The sequence below is a fragment of the Tachypleus tridentatus genome, chromosome 12 (genome assembly GCF_004210375.1).
Source record: "Tachypleus tridentatus isolate NWPU-2018 chromosome 12, ASM421037v1, whole genome shotgun sequence".
Classification (NCBI taxonomy): domain Eukaryota; kingdom Metazoa; phylum Arthropoda; class Merostomata; order Xiphosura; family Limulidae; genus Tachypleus; species Tachypleus tridentatus.
Window position 1 is genome coordinate 17,107,074 of NC_134836.1, and position 24,386 is coordinate 17,131,459.

The 24,386-nt window shown below is 34.7% G+C and overlaps 1 protein-coding gene and 1 long non-coding RNA gene across 3 annotated transcripts in view; both read left to right on the forward strand.

Moving 5' to 3' along the window:
* Positions 1 to 3,904: 3,904 nt before the first annotated feature.
* LOC143235009 (uncharacterized) overlaps positions 3,905 to 24,386 on the forward strand; it is a 68,895-nt gene continuing 48,413 nt past the window's right edge. For both annotated transcript variants that reach the window (XR_013018888.1, XR_013018887.1), the window contains exons 1-2: positions 3,905 to 4,106; positions 18,827 to 18,931. This is a non-coding gene — a long non-coding RNA (uncharacterized LOC143235009). The remainder of the gene's footprint in view (positions 4,107 to 18,826; positions 18,932 to 24,386) is intronic.
* Positions 18,940 to 23,603, forward strand: LOC143235007 (uncharacterized). Its single transcript, XM_076472712.1, has one exon. The coding sequence runs from the start codon at positions 18,986 to 18,988 to the stop codon at positions 21,857 to 21,859; it is 2,874 nt and encodes a 957-aa protein (XP_076328827.1). The 5' UTR covers positions 18,940 to 18,985; the 3' UTR covers positions 21,860 to 23,603.

A 24,386-nucleotide genomic window follows, 5' to 3' on the forward strand; every position in this document is an offset into this window, starting at 1 on the left:
CAAGAAGAAAAAGGAAATGGGAGGGAAGCACAATAATTAACACAGTGAGGTTCCAGTTGACACTCGTGCGCATCATGGTCTTTGCCAGTACTATGAGCACCCATCAAAGGACCACGACAAGATATTTTAGAATAGTCAAACCGCTATCACTGGAAACACCTGAGAGGGTTAAATATATAAGGCCTTGCCTTGTAGTTAAGATAACCTGCCTTAACAGTGGCATATTGAGATGGCGGTGTAAACATCAAAATCAGAACATTTCACTCTTTCAAGTGTAGATAATCATACCTCTGAAACTCTTTTGATGGAGAAACCAGCGACGATCTCAAACTCAGGGATGGTCTTTAAACTCGTCTAAATGATAACTCCTTGTGACAAGTTCAGGGTAGCATGAAAAGTAACTTGAATAGGTATGTCTTTAATGATATTTAATTTCTGGGAGAGCTCATTATGGTGTGGCGTAGTATTCTCAAAATAACGTAACTTATTGACTGACTTTGGAGAGCCAACAAGTCCCTCTAATACCTTCTGCGTAAAAATGGAAACATTTGCCCTAATCATGTCTCAATCAAAAAGTGATGAATGGGAAACAAAATACAGGAATCGGCTTGCGTGGTAACTGTGGAACAGAGTCCTCCATATTTGGTAGGGTTATCTGTTAATTGTTTTTTTTTATAACTTTGTTTTTCTGGAATTCAGAAATCCATAAGAAAATTAAAGTTGTTCAGTGCCTACTGACCTCACCCACCATGAAGTCTTACGAGGGGAGTACACTACAATACCAAAGAAATGGCATTGCAACTACACTAATGATTTATAAGCACAATACCAAAACAAAAGCATCAGACACAATTTCCACAACATCTGTTGAGGATGCCCATTCCTGATACTTGCTTGACCCTTGTACAATAAGATTAGCCGCTCTGAGGAAGCCACTCCAAGGCCACCCATCTACATAAATTCAAGACCAAAGTTATGTGTTAAAGTGTTACTAACACCACTTCCTCAGACACCAGGATCCTCTCCTCCCCTTCTCTGGGACAAACACGTGGATGAAAGCTCAGATCCTCCAGTAGATAAAATGATAATACAGAGTCTTCCCTTGGAGGCCTTCTCACCACATACAGGAACCCATCTGTTAACTGTTTCTTTGACAAATTTTCAATCGTTAATAAATATAAATAGATAAATTTAATTTGATCTACTCCTATGTTTTAGTTGTGTTTTTTTGGGGGGCACAATTTGATGTAAAACAAAGATAAATGGGAAAGCTTGGATTGAAATTTTTATTTATTAAGAAAAAGTAGCACAAGTTTGCTGATAACAAACGAATTTGAACAGTCTTTAATTATGGTAACAACACTTGATGAGCGTTCATTCCTTAGGTTACACAGATTTCCACTCTTGTTAATTGTCTTGCAGAGTCGTTGTAACATGATACATTTTCGATATTTAAAAACCTAACAGTAACCTGAAATATAATACAAATAGTATCCTTTTTATATGCAAGTATTTAATGGACAAGCTTCACAATATCTATTTTTGGCTATAACACTTAATTTCTCGAAATCACAAATTTTTGAAACGATGCACTCACTTTTGGGGTTTCATTGTTGACATGATAATGACGATCAATGAATCATTTGACAAGTTGATCAATTATTGCCTATAGGCTGTATATTGTTTCATTGTTAAACAATTGAAGGATGAACTGGTTTGATTTGGTTGTTGTTAAGCACAAAGTTACACAATGGGCTCTTTGTACTCTACCCAACACTAGTAACACTTTCATTGTTCCATTTCAATACGTTTTTGACTCCTTAGTGGTTCAATTGTAAGTGTCACAAGTCAAGAAGCAACATTAATGCAGTTGTGTGCCGCGCTTTATTCCAAATCCTTAATACTAATTTAATCTTTTTATCAGGATACACCACTATTGCTTTAACTTTATATTCTTAGTTTCTTTCTTTCGGATTCTGAAGAAATTATATTTAGCTAATATGTTCTTACATACATAAACACAACTCGTGTTACTTCTATTTTCCCAATCTTTTTATTTTTTTATGTAATCACAGTGCTCAGAGTAATGCTTTAAAAATAAAAAGAGAGATTTAATTTTCATCATGAGAAAACATGACCATTCAGATCAATAGCATAATTTTAAGATAGTATAGTTATAAACAAGTACGATAAAATGAAGTAATAACACGTAAACTCGCAATTATTTACTAAATGTTTACTTACATTGTAACCGGACGTTCGACTTGGATTAAATACCAGATTAAATCATTTAAGCATACATTAACTTTGTGCTTTGCGAATAAGAAGTGGTTTATTTGGCAATATTTTGCGTTGACTTCTGGATTTTGTGAAAACAACTCATTCTCAATTTTCGTGATAGATGTCAAGAACAAAAATTATATATTTAATTGGATTATACCTCTTTCATAAAGATAGATGATGTTACTATAGCCCCTATAGCAGTCCAAGAGTTAGAGGTGGACAGTAAGGACTGACTGAGTTCAATCTAGTCTTTCGCTGCTAAATTAGGGATAGCTAGCGTAGATAGTCCTCGTGTAGCTTTGCTCCAAATTTTAAGCAACCAATCAAAATCTACACAATCACAGATTTTTTGCATGCATGCTCATCATACCAATACGCCCTCTGGAAGCAAATAACTTCTGGCCATCGCATGTCATGGTCACCTAGCAATGTACCCTACTGAATTCTCTGATAAGCAGCATTCAAACTACAGAATTTGTGCATTTTACATAACAATTGTATAATTTTCATGTGTATATATTACACAATATTTATGTAACTCTGTAGCTGCATGGTTTTATCTCCACTTATATGGCGATCCTAAATTATGAATGGCTAGTGCAGACAACTCTCGTGTAGCTTTGCGCAAAGTTTGAAAAAACAAAAACAAAACGCTACTCTGGAAATAATTGCATAAAACAAATATTTACGAACTGTACACTTACCTGAATGATCAATCTGAGGTCCTCTCTTTCCAACTGGGAAGATGGCGGTAATTTGCTGGTAATGCTAATTTAAAAGTTAAATCTTGTATCACTATCACGACTACTGTAATAGTAACGGGTGGAATCATCAGCAAGTTAACCCATATTTATCACTGAGTAACTTTCTAGGCCTTTTCACAGGTAGTTACTTGTTCTTTAGCAATCTACCATTCATTGTTGCAATGGTTCTTTATAATTGCTGGTTCAAAGTGACTTCGATTCTATAAAGGTCTTTTTTCGGCTTTAGGAAGTAATGGTCTAAACGAGTTAGACGTCCTTCAATGGAATACTGTAGCAGAGCTCCCAGTGCTGAAACATCTATCATTTATCTATTTATTATCATGGTAGTTGCTGGCAGCAGTAATTGAACTACCACAGTTCTTAAACACTAGGTGTGAAAATGAGAATCAGCTTCATCATTCTGTTCGGGAAACGCTGGGCTGCAGGGAAGTTGAACTGCTTCAAATGAAACGTCCCAAATGTCCAGTACATCAGCCATCAATGGATAACTTTGAACAGATAGACTAGAAGAGGAGGACAATGACACGAACCTTAAGTGCTGAGCGCATTTTTGCAAAGACTTGTTTCAAATTCTGAATTACCGTACTCACAGTTCGGTAAAGCTAACCACTGGGCCACGCCTGCACAAAATGGTCACACATATCGATGTAGGATAATGTTGAAATTATGACTGAAATGCATATATATATATATATATATATATATACACACACACACATAATGAAGTAAAAACTAAATATAACAAATTAGCCTAAAGTTTTGAAAAAGTATTAACAAACAAAAATTAAAAAAAATTAATGTATTAGTAAAGGCTATCACATAATATAAAATTTTAATTCGCCACCTAACGTTAACAGAAAAATATTACAATTTAATACTGTAAGATAAACAAATTTGCGATTATGCCCAACCTGAAAAGAAGCGTCAAGGACAATGATAGTTTGTAGCTTTAAGTGTAACTGTTAAGTTTTTCTTTTATCTTCAAAGTTTTGCGAAATGGTATTTATTCAGTCAAGGATTTTGTTTTAGCGTTGTTTGTAATTCAAGCATATAAATAAAGTAAGTTCAGATTTAAATTTCATAGGCCTATTAAAAGTATTATTTATTTAGTGTAAGTTATACTATAACTAATTAATTTGTATAACGTTACCAAGATAAACTATAAAGTTTAACTGTTTATCGTTAATCATATTTATGCTGTTACTTAATCTAAGTTTAATGAAGTTATTGTTAAGGGTAGGTAGTAGAGCAGAAAATGCAAGATGTAAAAGAATATCGCCCGGTATATCTTCCATTTAATTTTAAAGCGTTCAGCGACGCAAATAATGTATTCACTTCTATTTCAAGTATTTGTCATTGTAGATGAATAACTAAACCATCTTAAATTATCACTAAAATAAATACCTAATGCAGGCTGAATAAGACTGTGGAGCTCTATACTTTGCTAATCCTGCCAAGTAATGTTTAATTTTAACTTTAAGCTAAGCACAGTTCATGAATCCAGGTACTAGACTTGTGTCTCAATACATACAATATGAGCCAAAAGCTAATAAAATTTCAGGTGAGAAAAGATGTTGATAGCGACCATTTACCAATATATTATTGCACCTTCGATCTCGCCCCCCATAAAAATACAACCTGCAGAAAAGATAAATTTAATTATAATAAAATAAATTGGCAAAACTATCGACAGGAATTAGTCAATCAATTACCTAATAACATTATAAAAGAAGTAAAAAACCATATTGAAATGGATAACTACTGTCAGACAATAATGGAGTGCTTTCAGAAAGCAGCTAATAAAACCATACCAAAACAACACCATAAAACAACAAATAACACATGGAAACCAAATACCCAAATAATTACCCTAATCAAAAAATGAAGACAACTAAAAAGACAGTTTATGATAACAAGAGACAGAGAAACTAAAATGCAAATAAACAATATAAGAAATTACATCAGAGCACAAATAAAACTACAAAAACAAATGGGATAATTTCTATTCAAAACTACATGATAAAAAAGACTGGAGAAAATTCTGGACACCTTAAACGACTCACCAATGGCAATTCAGCCACAAAGAAATATCCTGCACTTGAACACAATAATACAATAGCACACACAAATAAGGAAAAAGCTGAAGCTTTCAAAGCCCAACTACAAAATACATTTAAAACTCACTCTGACCCAGATATGAATACATATTTCTACAACAGTCACAAACTATATACTAAACAATAAAGAACAATTTGAACCAACTTTCCCAACAAGTATATCTGAGACAAACACAAGACACATCACAAACTACAAAGACATGATCCTAATGAAAGAAATATCCATACATGAACTTCTTTAAGCAGTAAAAAACACAAAAGACAAATCTCCAGGTAAAGATGAGATACAAGCCATCCCTCTAAAAAAGGGCACTGCAAAATTGTTTGACCACCTAAAAGCACTTTTTAACTTATCTCTATCTTCAAGATACATACCAGTTTCTTGGAAGCTTGCTAATATATTAATGTTCCATAAGGAAGGAAAGCCAGCAAATAAACCTAATAGTTACCAACCAGTCAGCCTGACCAGCTGTGTAGGTAAAATTCTTGAGAGAATAATCAGTAACAGACACTCCACATTCTTGGAGATAGCATCAAAATGGATTCAGGAAATTTAGGCAAATAACTGACCACTTAGTCAGACTAAGTGAAGAAATAATAGGAAGCTTTAATAAAAAAAAAAAATGCACTGTTGCCTGCTTTCTTGATGTTAAGAAAGCATTTGACACTTTATGGCACAATAGTCTACAATTCCGTATGAATGAAATGGGACTACCATGTGGAATTATTCACTGGTTATCTAACTTTTTGGAAAACAGAAAATGTAGAGAATACCTTTTCTGAGTACTTTACTCCAGAAGCTGGTGTCCCTCAATGAGGGGTGGTTAGCCCTATACTCTTCATCATGTATGTAAACAATATGCCATTGAAGGATCTTAATCATGGATACTCATCACAGTTTGTTGGGAAAATGCCACAACACCAACAATAGCAGCCACAAACATACAACTGCAACTAAACAGAATAAGAGAATGCTGTCAAAAATACAGAATAAAAATAAATACAGCAAAAACACAATTCATTCTATTTACAAAATTGACAAAATACAAGAAACTACAGCCTGAAATATATATGAATGGAACACTACTTCAGACTGCCACATTGGCTAAATTTCTTGGTTTAACCTATGATTCAAGATTAACATGGATTAACTATGTAAACAAAATTAAAAATAAAGTCTGGCAAAGAACCAACTGTGCTTGGTGTCTAACTGGCAAGAATAGTGGAGCATCAACAGACAACATACTAACAATTTACAAAACATATATTAGACCAGTAATCGACTATGCGGCTCCAGCATAGGTAACTGTAAGTGACAAAACAATTAAAACCAAACTACAAACAATCCAAAACACTCTCCTTACAACAGCATATAGAGTTCCCAGAGCAACATCATCTTAATTTATACATAAATATTCAGCCATACCAGATAGACTCCTACATAGCACAATAACATATTTTGATAAAAATTGGATGAAAAATGAATTACTATGTGAACTAGACAGGTACCTCATACATGATGAAGATAGTCCTAAACACCTCTCCCCGATCAACATATATTTTAAACATAAAAAAATGAAAAAATATATATATATGTAAAATAATTATAAATGAAAAGTAATAGAATTTGTCAGAAACCTTTATTTAAAAAAAAAGGCCACCAACAAACTCGACATCTTAATGATAGGGCAAAAGAATATCTATACATGTATACCAGTACATGGACATTACCCTGAAAAAGGGTCAGAGTAATTCAGTCCACTCTGACCCAAAAAGCAGTAACTAACAGCATCAAACACTGCATGACCACATAAGTAAAAGGAGGAGGAAGAGGTCAAAGAGCACCTGACCCTCCAGGGTACATATGATACCCAAATTATGAGAGAGAGAGAGAAATGAATCCAGGCTTTTGTCTAGATTTGTACTAGATTTATTATTTTCAGTTCCTTTCAATTATTTGATTTACAGAACTTAATGCTGAATACTTGTGTATTGGATGAGGTTTTTGATTTCTCTATCTAATCTTATAATTGACACTTTAAAATTGATTTTTCTGAGTAAAAGTGAACATTTTTCTCTTGTAAGAAATGTAAACTGTAAAAGATTGTGCATGTCTTCATTCATGATATAATGCTAATAATATATAGATAACTTTTTAAATCAATATCTATTATGTCAGCTGTGCAAGGCTGAGAGGGATGTCCAGAATATCAGAGGAATTGAAAATGTTATCAAGTTTATCAGTGTAAAACTATCAACAAAATATGATAGAAGAATTATAAAATAAAGGGGAAATTATTTTGTCTATTAGTGTAAGAGTTCTTGGAAATTTCTGTTATATCATAGAATAATCTTGTGATATAATTCAGACTTGCTATTTATCTCCTTAACTGTTAAACAAGGAAACTTACTGAGCAGATGCAACTAATATCTAAAAATTACTGCTAGTGAATCATATAGTAACTAGTTTCAATATGGTAATATTCATTATTGACTCAAGGTGCACTGTATGGTGTCTTACATGTATGTGCATTAGTAGAGGATTTTCACTTTGTTTAAAAGTATTGCAGTCATAATTTTCTTTCCATATAGAATATGTATGTAATTTGTGCACTCTTCCAAAATTCCTAACTGAAGCCAAGTGGAACTGAATATTCATCAGTGGAGTGTCTTTGGAGTCTGTGTTTCAGCTTTTTGTTTATCTTGTGTATATTAATGATACTGATAGTGGAGTGATTAATAATTTGAACTAGCTAAGTATATTTTGTTCTACTGAAGAGTTTTTAGTGCAAAATTTGAACTGTATGATTAGTGGAATTAACTAATTGATCTATCATAGTACTCATTGATTGATTGCATTCAGCTAACTAATTACTCTCACTTAAGACTAATATTCTCATTTTCTGAATGTTTTGGTTCATTTTAAAAAGACGTTTTGACTGTCATTTTTTCAGTTTGATAAATATCTACAGGTACTATAATTTAGGATTTAAGTTCTTTTTTAATTTTCATTTATCGTATGTGAAATTTATCGTATACACAATGTAGTACAAAATTTATAACAACCTGAAAATACGATTAAAATTGTTCTTTGTGTTTCCCTGTACAAATTTCCACAAGACAACTAAACCAGCTGAATATTTCTTAAAATAATCTACTGTTTAACATTGATTATAAATTATTTTAATTGACTATTTTCATGATATTAACTGGTTTAATTGTAAAATAATTAATTGATAATTTTAGGTGACAATTGATATAATCAATGGTAATAGTAACTAGCTTCCCTTACATGAAATATTCTATACAATATATTTGACTAAAGAGGGATAGTTTTATTGGAACAAACTCCCACCCCTCCATGTCTATATATATATATATATATATATATATATTGTGTTAGCCTGTAACGTAACTGTCAGTGTTGCAGCCCTCCAATAATAGGAGAATAACATAACCTACAATGCCAGTAGTCCTTATTAAAACCAACACATGATCATAGATGTATTCTTTACCTGGCACTGCCTGTATTCAGGTGTGATTTTCTGTCTTTTCAGCTTCTGGTCACTTTTATTAATTGTCTTTATTTATTACTGTATTACTTTTATCCTTTTTAAACTATTTTCCTATTCTCCTGATTGCTACTTTGTTTTCTCTATTCATCACATTTCTTTGTTACTTAAAACAATGAATGCATAAAAATATGCCCTGAGGCCCATATGTCCATGGTACTTGACATGATTCCATCCATTATTTCAGCCTCTTCTCTCCATGATGAGGAACAGGCAACTCCTTTTCTACTTTCATAACCTTATTACATGACTCTCTCTTTTACTTGTGTGTCCTAACTCCTAATTTTTTGTAACTCCTTTAATTTGGCCTTAAATCATGACCATTCTGTATTTCTTGAACCACAGTTTATTGTATCCTTTCTGTTTGAGCTACTCTTTTTTCATGTAATCTCATTGTCTTTATCCTATTACTTTGTTATATTTTCACCATGACTATTCATCATGACCCTGACAGTTGTGATGGGGACATCCATTCTTATTTGTATGCAAGTCTCTGTTTGATTTAATTTCTTTATTTTTGGGACTTTTTTGGTCCAAATGCTTCCCTTTCAGGTATTCACCACTTTTTCTCCTCTCTTCTTGACCTTTACTCTGCACCAGTTTTTTGAAAGTGTTCCAATTCCCTGGAATCGTAGGCTGAGGCTGCTTAACAACAATCCTTCTTTAGTTTCTTAGTTTATTATCTCACTAGACTTCAGGAATTTCAAGGGTCTATTCCTTTCTCTCTTGCTCCTACTTTCCACTCCACCTACTATAGAATAAGCTGTCAAGACTCAACAGTAATTTTTCCCTGGAGCAGTTTATTGGCTCTAAAATTCTCAATGCTTCCCTGTTGCTATCTTGCACACTTGTAGTCTCCATTTACTACAATTTTTGGGGTCTGCAATTTCCTTCTCAGAGTCTGCCCCTGTGTTTCATACTTAACCACCTCTTTCTTCTGCCTATTCTCTTCCTTCTGATTTTCATAATATTTCTGAAAGTTTTTTCATTCTCATACAGGACTGGCTCAACCATCTTCTTTGCATCTTTGGTCCATAAATAGCTTGACGTCAAAAGTTCTTCACTCTTCTTCTCTTCTTGTATAAGAGGTTATGTTGCTTTCTAGGACCCTGGCTTCTTGTTACACATATATCCACTTTAAAGGGCTCTTGTGGATCTGTGACATATATCCTATGATTCCTTATCTGTCTGTGTGCTTTTACTTATTATCTTTCACTTCTCTTCTGTCATGGTGGCTTATTAGCTCCAACACAACCCATAGTATTGCTGCTACTCTTCTGGCCAACTTGCTTCTTTCCTTTCTTGCTGGGTGTGGTGGTTCTCAACATTTCTACTTTGTCCGTAGTCTGGTTTCCAGAAAAGTGACGTCATCATTCTGTTTTAACTGCTAAGGAGGCATCCACTTTTGGGACCTATATTTTATTTAGTGTTTTTCATGAAGACTAGTCTTTTTTTTTAATAATTACTGGTAACCAAATGGTTTTATCAACATCTTTTATCTCTTGTCTAACAATATTTTTTTTCATCTGTTTTCTTGTTCTACTCACATGCAGTCATCACAGTTCAGACATTCACATATTTGCTACTTCACTTACTGTATTTCATGATTATCAGTTGATTTTCTTCCATGACTGATCTTTTCTTCCAATTCCTTAGGTTGCCGAGAAATATGATTGAATAATTTTTCCCGTTTCTCTTCCCTTCATTTTCTCAGTTTATGATCATTCCATTTCCACTAGTTTGTTAGGTCTATTTAGAGCTGTCTGTTTCTATCCTGCTTAGACTGCCCACTTTTGAGGACATCTCCTATGCCTGTTTTTATCATGAGTTACCTTTTCCTGCAGAGGCTTGCTCCTTTCTACTTTAATTTTTGGGTTCACGGGTTCATCAGACTGACATAATCTTTTCATGAATCTGAACAAATGCCTTTTAATGTTGCATCCCATCTAATTTGGCATATCCCAATCTCTCTCTCTCTCTCTCTTTTTTCAAAACATTAGAATAGATTTTTGAGGCTGATATGTGGACTACACCTAACACATTCAGGAAGGAACTCATCCTTGTAAGTGGTCAGCACTGGTTTTCTCACCATATTTAGTGTAAAATTTTGACTCTGAGTGAAGCAGAGGGATGAGTAGTATTTCCAGAGCTAAAAATTTCTACACCTGCACTACCTTCTTTCCCACTGTTTCATTTGCCTTGTTAAGGTTGAGCCTATGATCAAGTGCTAGTGCTCACAAGAGATTATTAATGTGGAGGCTGTGTTGTCATTCTATTAGTAGAGGGCTACAGCATTAAGGTAATTATTTTATGGATTGATGCAACACACTTACACGTGTAGATGTGCAGAGAGATAAGTATCTATCAGAAATGCATTTTTCCAGGTTGGTGAGGGGTCCAACCCTAATACACCATTTTGGCTTTGAATTCCTGTAGATAGGCAGCCTGGGAGTGAACCCCCAGTGTCATTTGGTTGGTTCACTAGGGCTAAGGTCAGCCAAGTACCAGTGTTGGATGTTCTCAACAGGTGTTGTGGACATTGTTTCTGATGTTAATGTTTTGTTATAATTCCCACTAAACCCTGGAGTTGCTGCAATGTCCTTATTTGGCATTGTTGCATATCCCCTTGGTGGGTGAACTCAGTGGTCACTGAAATGTATTTCTTTTATTATGGATACCCCCATTCAAAAAAAAAAGAAACAAATTGAAAAAAAATCATCATCATAAAAGCACTACACATGGATGACTGTGTTTTATAGTTGCCATCGCAATCAGATCTTGTACCTCAATTTCCAATTATGCATTTCTTATCTGAGAAATCCTTAAAGCAAATGTCTCCCTTTTTTTTATTTCAAAGGGATTTAGAGGGGCTTGCTGGCTTCCCCAAGTCAGTAAGGAAGTTACGTTCTGGAGACATTTTAGTGGAAACATCTTCACCACAACATACCAAACTCCTCTTGAAATGTAAGGCCATTGGGGATATACCCATTGAGGTTACTCCCCTTACAACTTTGAATTCTTGAAGAGGAGTTATAGTTGAAAGGGATTTAAAGAACATTCCCAAGTTAGATGTCCTTGCTGGTTTGTCCGACCAAGGTGTTTCTACAATGTGCCGAATCTCCACTTGCAAAGACAGAATTATAATGCCCACTAATGTTCTGACATTTTTATTTACATCTCCACATCTTCCTGCTACAGTCAAAGCTGGTTATCTGAAGTACAAGGTACAGCCATACATTCCCAGCCCAGTGTCAGTGATTCAGTCACTCAAAGACATCATATCATGGTTCTTTAACATGTGCTTATTGTGGTGGCAAACATCACAACATCTACGAGTGTGAACTGGAACCATGCTGTGTTAACTGTAGTGGTTCACACACCATTACTCTGTTTCTTGCTCTAAGATGAGAATGGTGCAACACTTGAAGACTGCAAACAACATCTCCTACCCAGAGACTCAGAAGTTATTGTCCCTCATTCTATCTCAGACATATGTTGCTGCTCTCTGTTTCTCTGTGATGGTGGAAGTGCAGACAGATCTCTCTGTTCCTCTAGTAGAGTAGTTTGCAAAACATCTGAAGTGTCTTTTGCCCTCCATGACTAAAAGTGTTGATGAATCTATGTCTTTTTCCATCTGTATCTCCACCACTCCTTCCGGTGACTGCTAGTCCACTTCCTTTAGCTTCAGGTGTTTTCTTGGGTCCGTCCTCTTTTGCAGCCCCAAAATACAAAACAGTTATTCATTTCCACTCCCAATTGCTGGAATATTTGTCCACAGACAGAGACCTGCCTACTTCATCCAGTGTAGAATACATGAAGATCCTCTTTTGTGTGGATTTCTGTACGTGGTGAGGGGACCTCGCAGGGAAGGTTCCGTTCTTTCAGTTTACCTCCTCGGGGATCTACACATCCACCCACATGTTTGCTGTGTGTGGTGGCCCGTGAAGGGGAGGAGAGGATCCTGGTGGTTGAGGGGTCCAACCTCAACACACCACTTTGGTTTTGAATTCCTGTAGACGGTCAACCTTGGGGTGGCTTCCCTAGGGTCAGTTGGCTAGTCCACTTGGGCTAGGGTCAGCCAAGTACCAGTGTTGGATGTTCTCAACAGGTGTTATAGACATTGTATCTAATGCTGGTGTTTGGGAATAGTGCTCATGAAACCCTGGCATTGCTGCAGTGTCCTTGTTTGGCATTATAGTGCATCCTCTCTTAGGGTTCCATTGTGAGTGAGGTCAGTGGGCATTAAAAAATTATTTTTGTTATGGATTTTCCAAATACAAACTTAAATAAAATAGTGAAAAAACGGTCCACATGTAAATGACCACTTCTTGAAGATTCTGAGCAGCAATTGTTAACCTCTTCAACACCTGTACTTTATTTTCTTAAGCTACATTCTCTTTCAGACACTTCTTTACAGCAAATGTCTCTCTTTTTCATTCAGAAGGGACTAGAAGGACTTACTGGCTCTCCAAAGTCAGTCAAAAAAGCTTTGCTCTGGTCACATATTGGTGGAAACATCCACATCTCATCACAGTGAACTCCTTTTATATTCAAAAGCAATTGGGAAAATACCTATTGAGATTACACCTTGTGCTACTTGGAACTTTTCATGAGGAGTTATTGTTGAAAGGGATTTGAAGAATATCCCTGAGTCAGAGATTCTAACTGGTTTCTAACTTTTTCTTATAAATAAAAGTACAAATGTCAGTATAATAAGATATTATACAAATAGATAGGTTACAATATCATAAAACTAAACTTTTTATTATATATAAAAGTACAAATGTTGATATAATATAGTAAAATTTTATAAAAATATCTATTCTTATATTCAAGAATAGGGAATATACCTACTGAGATTACACCTTGTACTACTTGGAACTTATCATGAGGAGTTATTGTTGAAAGGGATTTGAAGAACATCCCTGAGTCAGAGATTCTAACTGGTTTCTAACTTTTTTTTATAAATAAATATAGTATAAATTTATAAATATAACATAGTAAAATTTTATAAAAATACCTATTCTTATATTTAACAATTGGGAATATACCTATTGAGATTACACCTAGTGCTACTTGGAACTTATCATGAAGAGTTATTGTTGAAAGGGATTTGAAGAACATCCCTGAGTCAGAGATTCTAACTGGTTTCTCCACCCAAGAAGTTTCTGCAGTGAGGCATATCTCCACTCACAAAGATGGAATTTTGATACTGACTAGTGTCCTCATTTTACATTTACATCACTGCATCCATCTGCCACCATCAAGGCAAGTTATCTTAATTGCAAGGTACAGCCATACATTTCAATCCCTCTCAGATGTTTTCAGTGTTGGTGGTTTGATAACTTGAAGACATCATCTCGTGGCTCCTTGATGTGTGCTCGTTGTGGTGGCAAGGATCACGATGCCTATGAGTGTGAAATGGACCCTCATTACATCATTTGCAATGGCTTTCACCTATCCTACTTTTGTTCCTGCCCTAAATGGTTGGAAGAAAAAGAGGTGCAGCGTTTGAAGACGATTCAAAACACTATTTACCCTGATGCTCAAAAGTTGCTGTCCACCACTTCATCTCAAACATGTGCTGCTGCACTTTGTTCCACTGCTGCAGTGGGAGTGCAGACGGATCTCTCTGTGCTTTCAAAAGAATAATTTTCAAACCACATGAAAAGTCTTTTGACCTCTATGGTTAAAAAGTTGGTGAATCAACACCCATTTTTGTCCTTAACTTACATTCCAGCAAACCAAAGATCCACTTCCTTTGGTTCTAGGTACAGGCATTTTCTCAAGTACATCTTCTCTCACCCCAAGATGCAAAACAATCATTCATTCACATCCTCAGTCACTGGAATCATCTTCCAACAACAAAAACCTGCCCAATTGACAGAGGGCAGGATCCGTGGAGGTCAAGAGACCTCCCTCGAATAAAGACAAAGAAAAAAGACATGGTCATAAACAGAAGGACTCTTCACCCACTTCACCTAAACATAACTAAAAATGGCCACCTTGATACAATGGAACTGTCAAGGTTTATGTTCTAATCTGGATGACATCAAAGCACTGATTTCCTTCCTCCATCATAAATGTCTTTCCTTACAAGAAACATTTCTGAAGCCTGCTGGTACAGTCACCTTTCAGCAGTTTTTTTGCAACAGAAATGACAAGCTGTGTGATGGACGTGTGCATAGAGGGGTAGCATTGTTGGTTGATCAGCACGTGCCCACCCTGTTTTTGCTACTCAACACACCCTTGGAGGTCACAGCCATCTGTTCATCTGAGCTTCATCTATTGATTTATTGTTATTCCCAATCATTGTTATCATGAATTTGGAGTTTAATGATACGACGACTACTACTATTGCTGTTCTAACTACAGTTAACCTTACTTCATCTACAGTGGCTTCAGGTTCACAGTTATTAGGAAAATATGTTACATTCTTAGTTCATCAGGAGTTGACTATTTTAGTGCACATTTCTGATTTCCTTAAAGATTATCTTGTTATACCTCCTGGTTCATGGGTACATGAACAAATGAACAATGATTGTTACAGCCTATTTGCACCCCATCCCATCCTTTTGATCCATTTCTTTTGATTCCTCCCCTTCCCTTTTAAATGACACATCTTTAGGCCAATATTTTTTTCTCCCCCATCACCATATATAGGAATTTATGCCAGTTGGTTTGTGGACCAATTACATTCTGGAGTTAGTATGTCTTTACCCCTACATAAAATGGAAGCCCATGCTTTAACTTACCATTTTTCTGAGTTTTCTCTTTTGGACTCGCTTCTATTGGATTTTTTCTGCCTCTGTGGTGTTTGGATCTTAATATTTTGGTTACATTTTCATTCCTCAATTTTTCTATTTCCTCTTTATCTTATTCTCCTTCCTTTGTTCCCTTTCTTCTATTCACTTTTTGTCTGAGGCTCTTCATTATTTCCCTGAGGGGTTTTAGGTGTTAACTTATGCCCAGAGTTTTTCTATTCTGGTATGGTTGTAGATAGCCCTTGTGTAGCTTTACATGAAGTTTAAACAAACAACCCTCTTCTGCCCTGTTCTTGGGGTTTATTGAATCAGAACAGTCTTTTGTTTCATGTTCTTTTCCTCACCAACATCCTGACAGAACTTGCATGTGGCTTCTCTTTTAAGGCAATATATCTTTTAATGCCATCCTGACTTATTAAAGAAAAGGGAATTATGCAAAACTTGACAAACCAACACAAACATGTATAAAACCATCCATAAGCAAAATTCATCTGTAAATTTCAGTGATAAATACTGAAATTAATACAAATACTGTTTTCAACCACTCAAAAGTGACGTTTTTAACACAAACCAGAGTAAGTGTACCTAAGTCAACAAAAAAACTGATAGCTAACCTCAGAGACTTGTGTAAGAGAAACCAGTAATGAGGGGAAAAAACATAGGAACTGGTTCCAGTTACATAGGTCTTCAAGGTTAGTGATCAGTTAATTTTTTTTGTTGATGGCTTCAAAACCCCCAGCAGTCCTAATGAAATTACAGAAGGTCCAAGTCCAACAGGAGCCATGCTTTGGTGTTTTGCCACCACGTAGGAGTCTTTCATCATAGACACTTTGGTTTTATGGGTTCTCTCTGGAAGATTCATGCTTTATTTTTATTTTCTTCCTCCCCTGTTTCTCCTTAAAGATCTTTTGTTTTCCTAACCTTCTTGGCATGTGGATGTCAGTGTTCAGTTTTCCTTGTCTCTTCCACATTATATCATCAGTCTTGTGTCATCTTCTACCCAAATTAGTTTTTCCTGCTCAATATTTCAGCAACACATGAGAGCGAATGTACATTTACTCCCATTTCCCTCTCTTCTATCACTCATCTCTTATCTTCATTAAATCCAGGTTACCTCTTATGTTGAGCCTGTGTTATCCATCATTATATGGCTCACACTTCTCTCTTTTATGGTTCCCATACCTGTTTATTTATTGGAACATTTCCATTTTCCATGATTTCTCCTATTAACTTTACAAGTTGAATTTGCCAGCTGATTCATCTGGCTTATTCTTCCCTTTCTCCTGATGATTCTTGACTTTTCCAAGTCTCTTACCATCAAATCCATTGCATCACCAAATCTGTGGCTGCCTGATTCCATCTTTCTTTAGAAGATGTAGTTTATGTTGGCATGAAAACTAATTATCCTACATTTACCTTACATTATCTGTATCATATGGCTATTTCCTGCTCTATAGGTTACCATCTACCTCTCATCACCACCTTGAGTTCCACATTTTTGTCTATGAGTGGGTAGGTGCTCTTTTTATTCTATTCAACTGGCCAGGTTTGTGTATATTTATATTGGAGTGATTAGTGAGCAGTTATGCTTGGCAGCGACTTAATCATTCTTCGAATACCCCATAAGGGGTGGGTCGATAGCATTTTTGGTTTTGGTTACCATAACCACCTGGCAATACCACCTTAGGAATTGGTGGAGGATTGTCATATTCTCATTTGCATGCTGTTATGCAGCTGCTTCATATGAGGATAGGTGGAAATGTCATTGCTCGTGGTGAGTGAAAATAGATAATCTATCAGAAACACATTTTCAGTGTAGAAAAATCTTAACTTTTATTGTGCTGTAATATTATATAGGCCATGATCTGAAGATCATACTTCACCATTATAGGCTTTATATGTGCATGAAGAACTGAATGATTTCATTGACTATTTGTTATGGTCAGTTGCCTATGAGCAACAAGTAGGTAGATTAGTGTCACATAAACTAAATGATTAATCCAAATTATTCAAGATGATAAGAAACCCACTTGAAGTAAAAATGTATCTCAAGATGGTTGGTATTAGTAATTACACTTTTACTGATAAGGAGAGAACAAAATTTCCAACTTTCTCTTTGTTAACTTGAAGATGACCTAAAAGGTCAAAAAGTTGTTCCCTACTTTATTTTAATAAAAGTTTTAATATTTATACCAGCTGTCTTGAGATACATTTTTAATCAAAATTATGATCAGATCAGTTTATAAGAAAATTATTAATTAACTGAAATTAGTATTTTCAGCTATTGCTAATTTCAGGTATTTTAACACTCTAAGAAATCAGTTTATTGCCAATATGGCTGCTGTTAATTACAAAGTTACATAATGGGCTCTCTGTACTCTACAAACTGTGAATATAGAAACCTGATTTAGCAGTTTCACTTATAGTAATTTTTTTTTTTTATTATAAGTTCAGCTTTGATCCACAGGGATGGTGATTTAAATGATTGGAGATGGATGTCATGCTTTGAGCGTCATGGGTTCAATTCTCTTTGCCACTACACTTGCTAACCCTGAGATGTTATGTATTTAGCTAGATGTGTATATGGCCATATTTTTCTCCATTAAGTCTCATGTTTTCTAGTAACTTCAAACATACTGCCTCGAGCTTCTGCTCAAATTATTTTATAATCATTTCAGATTACTTTCCAAACCTGTTGCTGATAGCTGTCGTTTAGTAAATTTCTTCTATCTTGTAGACTGTCAGATTCATGCATTTTTTATTTCAGGCATCATGAAATAAATAATTGCAAACCAAGTTCATCTCAACTTAAACTTCTCAGTTAAAACTCTTCTAAACCATAATTAGTTATCTGTGCTGTTACTATGGAATGTATCAATAGACACTGCAGTGAAACATAACTCCTTTACTGCAGGTGAGGAAGCTATATGCCTTTTGTTTACTGGCAAAAAAAATCTATTGAGGATTAGAGCTCTTCTCATTCAACTAGACTTGGTGAGTGATTCTTGTGTAATACCTTAATGGACTGGCCTTTCACTGAATATAATAGCATATTTTTTGGTTTATGAGGTATGTGTAAATATTTGTCTATAAATCTACACATACACTACATATCCATGTAGGAAGTGTCTAGATGGACAGCTTGTTTTCTTGTTTTGTCAAAAGCACTTTTTATTATACTTTTCTGGTATTGTTTCAGAAAGCAGATATATATTTGAGTTTATATACATATATTATGAAATAAAAAATAGCAAGATTAATAGTAATTTCTGTAGTATGTTACTATGTTTTAACATTTATGCTTAAAAGTTTATTTTCTCTTACAGAAGACATTTACCATAAATGTGTTTAAGAGAGAAAAGATCAAGCTCATCATTGGTGCTGTTGTGAATGCTAAATCTATGATCCTTGAAGTTACTAATCATTACACAGTAAGTTGTGTTTACTGATATTACATTTTATTACTCTTTAACTGATACTCAGTCATGAATGTGAATAATGAAAGCATTTTGTTTCCAAATCAAGAATTGAGCCAAAGGGTAACAATAACGACTACCTGTAATAATCAAGTAAAAGAAAATGGAGGAAATTTCTGTGATAATATTTTTTCTCATCCACAAGTAGTTAACATATCTTCATCCCATAACTCTTCTGAAGTGCATGTACAACTGCCAAAAGAAATGTTGGACTTGAGTGTTTCTCCTCGTAATCATGTTGTAAACATTCAAAATGAAATTAATGTATCAAATGATTGTAGTGATATCATGAATTATGGAATGACATCCAGACCAGCAAGTGTGGATATTCAACAAGGACTTCATCCACATTCAATACCAGTAAAACATATAAATGAAGAAAATTTATCAACATCACAGTCATCTTCACATATACATGTAGCAACGTGTAATGACAGAGTTTCTCATGACATAGAGAACATTCCAGACAAGACATCACAGTTTATTCTTCAAGAAAGAGGATCACCTCAGCCTTTACCATCTCTCCGCGAGATGTTGAATTTTTCTCCTAATATGGATGATGAAATGCACAGGCAATTTTTAAGACAAGCAGCCAAAGTTGTGGAACAAATAACACGAGTTTCAGGTTCTTGGCCTGGCCAAAATATGATAGAAACATATAAAAGTTTGGCTCCTTCAGCTTACTGGAAACACATTTTGAGTACATCACATTCTGAGAAACCTCAAACTACAGAAACTTGTTCACCATGTAGTAATGATATCAAACAAGATTTTACTTCCATTAATCTTATAACAAAGATTAAAAGCCTTGAAGAATCTCAGTCAGAAGGTCAGTTAGAGTCTCATGGTGATGAAATTCCTGGACAGTCAGATCAATCACAACAAAATTCACCATTTGCAATAAATATGTCAAGTAATCATGGACTAAAATTACAGAAGTTATCTCAGAATACTTGTTCACTTGCATCACAAACTACAAGCACCTCCCTTACACCTAATTTACCTGTTTCCAAACCTTCACAGCCCACTACTGTTATGGTGCATAGTGGAATTAAACCAGAATTATATACTGAAGAACGACATCTGCTTGTGCAGTCTGGTTTGAAAGCAGATAATAATAAAAAAATAATAACCCAGGGAGTTCCTTGTCACAGATGCTGCAAGACCTTTTCAGATAACCGTAGTTTACAACGGCACATGCTTGTACATCGCGGATTCCGGCCATATCGTTGCACTTATTGTCCAAAAGCCTTTATGCTAAATGGTGATCTGAAACGTCATCTTAGAATTCACAATGGTGAGAGACCCTTTGCTTGTGAAGTTTGTGGACGACGATTCACTTTAAAAGGAAATTTAATGCAACATTTCCGAACTCACACACCAGAAAAACAGTTTACTTGCACAATTTGCCGCAAAAACTATGCACAAAAAGATAGCCTTCATCGTCATATTCGAGCACACTTTGGTGAAAAACCATATGAATGTTCAACTTGTGGGAAAAGATTTAGCCTAAAGGGAGATTTGAGCAGACATATTTTAATTCATAGTGGACTGAAACCTCATGCATGTGTAGTTTGTGGAAGGAAATTTGCTCTTAAAGGAAATCTGACCCAACATTTAAGGACCCACAACAGAGAAAAGCCTTCAGGCAAAATTGCCAGTAAAGGATCTGTTGTTGGGAAACATAATGTAGCATCCTTTGAGGCATTTCAGAATTTAGCTAATGTTTATGGTATAGCTTATGGTGGAGTGCAACAGCAAACCACTTACTCTACTGTATCATCTGTTTCTACTCAGTTAGAGATACCAGGTCACTCTAAGCAAGCACATGCACTTTCTTCTACAAAAGTTTCGACTGAAAGAGATGAAAATGATACTTTAGCAGTTAATTTATCTACTTCTCTTTCTACATCTCATGCTCAGACATCTTCAAGTGAGTCACATTTTAATCTAGCTCAGTCATCACCAGAAAGGGGTTTTTCATTTTGTTCAGAATGTTCAAAAACCTTTTCTACAGTAGCTAAATTACGTGAGCATGTGAAAATGACACATGAGCAGTCAAAACCTCTTGGACTTAATATGCAGGTGTGTAATTACTGTGGAAAAGAATTTTCACTGAAAGCTGAGTTAGTTCGTCACATGAATTCTCATTGTGTTGAAAAACCTTATGGGTGTCAGTTCTGCTCAAAAACATTTACATTGAAGGGAAATTTGCATCAACATCTCACCACTCACCGATTAGGTAAATCTTTCTTCTGTTCAATGTGTGATAAACCTTTTGGAAATCAGAGAAACCTGAAACTACACATGAAGCGTCATGAAACTGCTCGGGCTAATTTTGCTTGTACAAACTGTGGCCGAGCTTTTTTAGCAAAGTCGGATCATTTTTTTCATCACTGTAAAGTTGAAGAGAGATGTGAAGCAAAAATTAACTATGCTGTTTCACAAGCTGGTTTCCCTACAGCTAAGAACATAATATCATCTAATGCAGAGAATGATCAACTGTCAGGTTTATCTGCATTTTCTTCAACTTCCCCTCTTTCACTGTCCTCTCCAGTATCAACTTATGGAAATACTTTAAAGAGTAACAGTCAAACTCCTGAAACAGCCAAGTCTGAAGCAATGGAAAATTCTCAGTGCATGATATCTACATGTTCAGCCTTACAATCAGAAAATGTCACCATACCAACAAATACACCTGCAAATGGATTACAGTCATTCATGGGACCCATTTATCGGCACCTATATTTTAACAGTAGTTATCAAGGCAACCAGGAGAAAGATAGTTTGTCCATTGTGGTCCAGCCTTCAATTCAAGATAACTTTAATACTGATATAGAAAACGATCAGTCAAGATTATCATCAGCAACATCAAGTGTCTAATAAAGCTTATTCATGTATGTCAACCTGCAATATGTGTAACTATTGCATCAGAATTAACAAGTAACAGTTAATGATCACAATCATGTACTATTTTTAGACATGAATCATTTGTAGGTATGTGTAATTTGTGTAGATTAATTTGTAAGGTTGACCTTTCTTTCACTGTTAAGTGTGTGTTCATATATGCTGTATGAAAAGTGTACTGTGTATTGTAGTTGAACATATCCATAGTATTCCTTTTCTGTATTCTGCTTGTAAATTGTCTGTGGAAATTATTCTTATTGCAGTAACCTTTTTTTTTAATGTATAAGTTGTATTAAGATAAAATTGTATTAAAATGAAATCTATATGCATAAATATTTACTTTTTAACATGTTTATATTCAGTTCTATTAATTTTTATTAAGGGTTATATTTTACATTGGATGGCCAGAAAAATACTTTTTAATCCAAGTTATTTATATTATTACATAGAAACATGACATTCGTTTATTAATATATTAGTCTCAGAAGGTGTCTTCTAGTGCTTAACCAGAGCTATAGTTCTGACATTAAGTTTTTTACAGATTAATTCATTTGATATAAGTAGGGTTCTCAAGAATATCACCCATAAAACAAATGAAAGAAAACTATGGTAGTTGTGAGAATATATTAGTAATGTATTGACATTTTTATCTGCTTGATTACAATAATATAATATAGTGAGTGAGTACTGAAATAGCTTTGATAATAGTCTGAAATAAGTAATTATTTTGGATTACAACTGTGGTCTCTATGTGTGTGTGTGTGTGTGTGTGTGCGTATGTGTTTATAAACACAGTTAGGATACTTGTAGAAAAGCAAATGTTATTGATTTGGTAATTACATTTAAAAATTAAATTGAAGGTCATTGTCACTTATCTCCAGTATGTGTTGTCTATCTGCCAGACCCATAAAAAATGTATGTAATTTCCTTCCAAAAGCTACCAAGCTATTATCAGTTGAGGGTGCCTATGCATTATGTAGGCATTGCACTTTTAACTGATCTATACGATTCATTGCTTTACTTTTTATTAATGAAACTTCAAGAGTGTGAAGTCTGTGCATTGTAGATTGGTCATATTTGTACTGTTTTATAATATACTTGCATGCATATGTCAATAACTACATGTAAAATATTAAGAAGTAAAATGTCATATAGAACTGATAATGCCATTTCAAGTCAATTTAACTACTTATTAGATATTCAGTTAAGGCAATATAGAAGCTGATGCTGCTTCATGTAAAACAGACCACAATTTTTCATATATTTTTAAAATTCAAAATAAAAGGAACACTAATTTCTCAAACACCTCCCTCAAACAAAAAAGCTATCTCAAACATTGTCTGCCCTTTAAGCATTGCTAAAAGAATCTTTAGTAACCAGCACAGCATTCTTTTTACCCCACCAATTTTGTGTCATTTCTGAACATGTATATATTATATAACTACTCTCCACCAGTAGTATTGTTCCACTTATAAAGATACAGCTAGTTCCCTCTCTCTTGTAAAATTCTCACTTTATCACAGTTGGTATGACATAATTTAGACTTTTAAGTTCTGAAAGTGTGCGACTACACTTTTTGATTGTCTTTTGTTGTTGCTTCCGATGAAGTTTATTAAAATCACTTGAGTGTCTGAGGAATTTAAGACATATTAATACAATATCAAATGTATATGGTTTATTTAGATTAATTTATGTTTTGTTTTTCTTTTCACAACAAAAAAAAAAACTTAAGAAGGAAGCATTAGACTCGTACATACTACACAGAAGAAACAATTGTTTCTGGATGCCAAAATTTTTTATAGGATTAAGAATGGAATTGAATGGATCTTGATCATGTAGCATCTGTCTCCACATAAATTCAGCCAAATATGACTAGATGATGATGTGCAATGCCTCAATGCTTTTTATTTCTCCACTTAACTGATCTCCAGAACCTTTTGATCTCTCTTGTGTGAGTACCATTTTCCAGGTAAATGAAATTGTACTTGTGGTTAACTTTAAGTGTTGAACTTCTGACTCCAGTAGAAGTTCCAAATTGTATGACGGCCATGAGTCTGAGTAAATTATTGATCCCTGAGCGATATTGTTTTGTATAGCTTCCATTAGAGTACAAGTAGTAAAATCAGGAACTTGAACCACAAAGTATTCATTAGTTTGACGAAAAATGCCTCCAAATATCCATTGCTGTGGAAGTTGATGACCAACATTGTACTTTCATTTACTAATGAGGCTTTCATTGATCTCTACAACTAAGTTACGACCTCCAACTTCCTTAGTAGACTGAGCTAGTAGAGCATCTGTGCATACTTCTCTGAAATAATTATTTCAGTCTATAGTAGTTTTGTCTGCCATGTCTGAAGTCATTTCAAGTGCCCAACAATAAATAAAACAAAGACTTGTTACAAAAAAAGCTGTAATCGCTTAAACTAGTTCCCAATGAACATGTTTACTTTAGTATAACAACTTCTAATATTACAGCACCATTGAATTCTTTCCCCAAAAT